The sequence below is a fragment of the Cebus imitator genome, unplaced genomic scaffold, assembly GCF_001604975.1.
Source record: "Cebus imitator isolate Cc_AM_T3 unplaced genomic scaffold, Cebus_imitator-1.0 Scaffold146, whole genome shotgun sequence".
NCBI lineage: Eukaryota > Metazoa > Chordata > Mammalia > Primates > Cebidae > Cebus > Cebus imitator.
Genome location: NW_016107461.1, coordinates 4,828,277 through 4,833,105, shown reverse-complemented (window position 1 = coordinate 4,833,105; position 4,829 = coordinate 4,828,277). Strand labels below are relative to the sequence as shown.

Here is a 4,829-nt window from a genome sequence, read left to right as displayed (position 1 = left end):
AAAAAAAAAAAAAAAAAAAAAGCAAGCCCACACAGAGAAACTTAAATTTTCTTTCTAATAGGACTGAAAAGGAGGAATGCATCATGAAACCATCATGCTAAATGAAAGAAGCCAGTCACAAATAGTCACACATTTTATCATTCCATTCAAATGTAATGTCCAGAACAGGGAAATCTATAGGAATGGAAAGTAGATTAGCAGTTGCCCAGGGGTTGGGTTGGTTGAGCTAAAGGGTATAGGATTTCTTTGAGGTGAGAAAAATGTTTTAAAATGGACTTTCATGAGGATTGTGCATATCTGTGAATATATCAAAAACCATTTACTTGTATACTTTTACATTTATTATTTGTATATATTTAAAGCGTTCAAATGCAGTTTTGATACATAGATATTGCATAGTGGTGAAGTCTGGGCTTTTAGTGTAACCATCCCCTAAGGAGTGTACATTGTATCCAGTAAGTAGTTTCTCATTTCTGACTCCCCTCCTGTCCTTCAAAATCTCCAAAGTCTGTTATTTTACACTCTACGTCCATGTGTTTACATTATTTAGCTCCCATTTATAAGTGAAAATATGTAATATTTGACTTTGAGTTGTTTCACTTAATATAATGGCCTCCAGCTCTATCCATGTTGCTGCAAATGACATGATTTTATTCTTTGTTATTTATTCCATTTATTTATTTAGTTTATTCTATTTATTTATTTGTTCTTTTCTATTCCATCCATGCATATACATAAACCACATTTTCTTTAGCCATTCATCTGTTGATAGATGCTTAGGTTGATTCTATTAGCTTTGTTATTGTGAATAGTACTCATAAATATAGGAGTACAGATATCTTTTTGATATAATAATTTATTTTCCTTTGGGTATATACCCAGTCATGGGATTACTGGATCGAACTGTAGTTCTATTTTCAGTTTTTTGAGAAATCTTTGTACTGTTTTCCTGAGAGGTTGTATTCGTTTACAATTCCACTAGCACTGTATAAGCATTCTCTTTTCTCTGCATCTTCACCAATATCTGTTATTTTTTGACCTTTTAATAACAGCCATTCTGACTGGTGTAAGATGTTATCTCATTGTGGTTTTAATTTGCATTTCTCTGACAATTAGTGATGTTGAGCATTTTTTCATATTCACGTTATCCGTTTGTATGTCTTCTTTGAAAAATGTCTGTTCATGTCCTTTGCCCACTTTTTAATGGTTCATATGTTTTCTTATAGAGTTGTTTGAGTTCCTTATAGATTCTGGATACTAGTGACTTGCCGGATGTGTAGTTTGCAAATATTTTCTCTCATTTTGCAGGCTATCTATTGACTCTGGACTCTTTGTTTTGCTGTGTAGAAACTTTTCAGTTTAATTAAGTCCTATTTATGTACTTTTTTTTGTTTTGTTTTGTTGCATTTGCTTTTGAGGTCTTACTCATGAATTATTTGCCTAAATCAATGTCCAGAAGAGTTTTTCCTATGTTTTCTTCTAGCATTTTTATAGTGTCAGGCCTTACACTTAAGTCTTTAAGCTAACTTGAGTTCATTTTTGTATATGATGAGAAAGCTGGGTTCAGTTTCATTATTTTGCATATGGCTATCCAATTTTCCCAGCACCATTTATTAAACAGGGTGTGCTTTCCCCAGTGTATATTTTTGTCAACTTCGTCAATGATCAGTTGGCTGTAGGCATGCAGCTTTATTTCTGTGTTCCCTATTCTGTTCCATTGGCCTACGTGTCTGTTTTTATGCCAGTACCATGCTGTTTTGGTTACTACAGCCTTGTAGTAAAATATGAAGCCAGGTGATGTGATCAGGAACCCTTAGGGGTTTGCCACGCCTGGCCAAATTTTGCTCCTTTTGCTGAGGATTGCTTCGGCTATTCGGGCTCTTTTTTGGTTCCATACCAATTTTAGGATTACACATACACTTCAAATGTGTGAATTGTATCACTTATGTACTATATCTCAATAAAGATGCTTAAAAAATAAAAAGAGACCTGCAATAAGCTTTTATCAACCCAAATTTATAAACTAAATGGAGCCTCTGGTACCACTGTATTGAAAATAAACTAACATTTTGTATATACACTATATTAAAGTCACAGAGTTAAACATGACTTTTACTTAGTTAAAAAAGAAAATTCTTTCTATTACCTTGTAGATTCTACCTATTTTAAAATCATAAAAATGTCATTTCTACCTGAATATGGGGGAAAAAATGTTAAAGCCTAGAAATCCAACTTGATATTTTCTCAGTATTATGGAGACTTTTGAAATTTGAGATTAAATTTCTTTGTAAAGTCTAAAATTGCTGAGATATTAAGGAAAAAATTCTTTATAATTCTTAGATTTATTATATGAAAAAACAAAACGAAACAAAACTAAACTAAAAGCTTTGAGCCTCTTCCTCCCATAAATTAACTATGGCATTTCAATGTCAGGGCTTAATAAATCAATGGAATGGGTATTTGACTCTATAATTGCCTATATTATGAGTTCTAAATATAAAATTATTTGACATCAATTTTGTTCACCCATCACTGAATAACTACACAGATGACAAATGCATCTGTCCTATTTGTCTAATTTTGGTTTTGTTGTATTTGCTTTTGAGGTCTTAGTCATGAGTTATTCGCCTAGGCCAATGTCCAGAAGTTTTTTTCCTAGGTTTTCCTCCAGCATTTTTATAGTGTCAAGTCCTACTTTAAAGCCTTTAACCTAATTCAAGTTAGATTAAAGGGATAAATGAGAGCTAAATAATGGGTACACATGGACATAGGGTGTGGAATAACAGACATGGGAGATTTTGAAGGGTGGAAGGGTAGGAAAATTCAGATTCTGAATAGCCCTCCTAAAGAACATTCTGTATTTTTCTATCATTGTTGTAAGAACAGAATATGCCCTAACTATATTACCAATTCTGGTGTTCAGTCATTCTTGCCAATTCTGTTTGCCACAGAGGTGTTGCCTAGCAAGTAAACAATCAGATACAGACATGAAAGCTGAGACTCATAATAATGCCATGCTTAAAAAATACACCTTCATGAAGAAATAATAAATATAGTCCCAAGTGTTATTTAAAATGTGCCAAAACACCCAGATTACAGTTGTGTTGAGAATCTACACTTCAAACAGATAACTGGTAGAAATAACTTAGATGAAGCAGAAATCCACAGACTTTCTGCAGATCTAGTATCTACAATGTATAGATATATACATGTATATACATACATTATAGATACAAGTATATTTGTATAACACATACTTATTTTAGCACTTTATTTGTCAGGGTGAAATTAAAGAGCTTGGAAGAAACAGAATTAAAGCTAAATAAAAATTATTACCTAGTAACTTGTTTCCCAGTTACATTTTCCAGCATGTCACAGAGTGTGAGAAAAATCCCTCTTACACTTTTAAGTTTCTGAGATGCTTCAGACATTGGATAATGATAAAGAATTTCCTGCTGTTAAATAAAACAAATGATCAAACCATTAACGATAAAGAATTTCCTGCTGTTAAATAAAACAAATGATCACACCACCCAATTTTTCAACCATTATTTTTGTGAGGGAAACTTCAAACTTTGTATTAAGAAAAGAACAAAAATGGGGCCGGGTGCAGTGGCTCATGCCTGTAATCCCAGCACTTTGGGAGGCCGAGGCGGGTGGATCACGAGGGTCAAGAGATTGAGACCATCCTGGTCAACATGGTGAAACCCCGTCTCTACTAAAAATACAAAAAATTAGCTGGGCATGGTAGTGCGTGCCTGTAGTCCCAGCTACTCGGGAGGCTGAGGCAGGAGAACTGCCTGAACCCAGGAGGCAGAGATTGCGGTGAGCTGAGATCATGCCATTGCACTCCAGCCTGAGTAACAAGAGCGAAACTCCATCTCAAAAAAAAAAAAAAGAACAAAAAATGAATCCTTTCATCTTCAGTGGGAATTTTAGTCAAACACAAGGGGAGAAATGCTTGTGATTTTAACACATTAACTAGCATTTAAAATACTACACTTGAAAATAAGTTATAGGCTGCCAAAATTTGTCATGATAACAAATAAGATACTAAGTAGGATACTGATTAATTTAAATTACAATTCATTTCAAACACTGTTTTAAACTTTAACCTCTTTAATAATAATTTATATACTAATATTTTATTATATTTTGTTAATACTATATAGCTATTCTTGTCTCCTGTGGTTACATAGCTACACAGGTACCACAAGTAACTATTAGGAGTCTTTAAATTTAATTACTTTTATACTATTTTTTAAAAGACAGTAATAAACATTTTTGGTGAAATCATTAAATCCAAGCCAAGACAGTAATTAAATTTACAAAGTGAGAATACAGAACTAAATTAGATAAAGAAAGAAAAAAGTTAGATAAAAGAAAAAAGTGTCACAATACTATAAAATCTTATCTATCAAATTTGAAACACTGTGCATACCACAAATGAATCTGAATTCAAACTTTAAAAGAGCACATTTTATTTTAAATCATGGAAAATACTAGATGTACAAGATAATTCACAAAATGCCTTACATTTTTTCTATTTTCAAGAAAAGCATGTCCCAGGAAACATAGTTTTTACAAAATAAAATGACAAATTTCAAAATCATGATGTGCATTGTTCTAATACTTTCATATAAAGAGATGTACCATTCTGTACCTCATTTTTTGTTGTTACTTAAAGCAACATTTATTTCTCTCACAAGGCAAAACGAAAACGTCAAGATAGAAACCATGAAGAATTCAGAGTGGCTTCTAGTTGCCCTGTTTAATGACTGTATCCATAAATATTAACATTGCCATATTGAAAACCCAAACTTCTTCTT

The 4,829-nt window shown here is 32.6% G+C and overlaps 1 protein-coding gene across 4 annotated transcripts in view; it reads right to left on the bottom strand.

Annotated features, from left to right (window-relative positions):
* Nucleotides 1–4,829, bottom strand: part of INTU (inturned planar cell polarity protein) — a 94,890-nt gene that overhangs the window by 43,601 nt on the left and 46,460 nt on the right. For 3 of the 4 annotated variants that reach the window (XM_037743552.1, XM_017542748.2, XM_037743553.1), the window contains one exon: nt 3,337–3,455. In XM_037743552.1, the coding sequence (XP_037599480.1) occupies nt 3,337–3,455 (119 nt within the window). The remainder of the gene's footprint in view (nt 1–3,336; nt 3,456–4,829) is intronic. The other variant, XM_037743551.1, reaches the window with a different exon arrangement.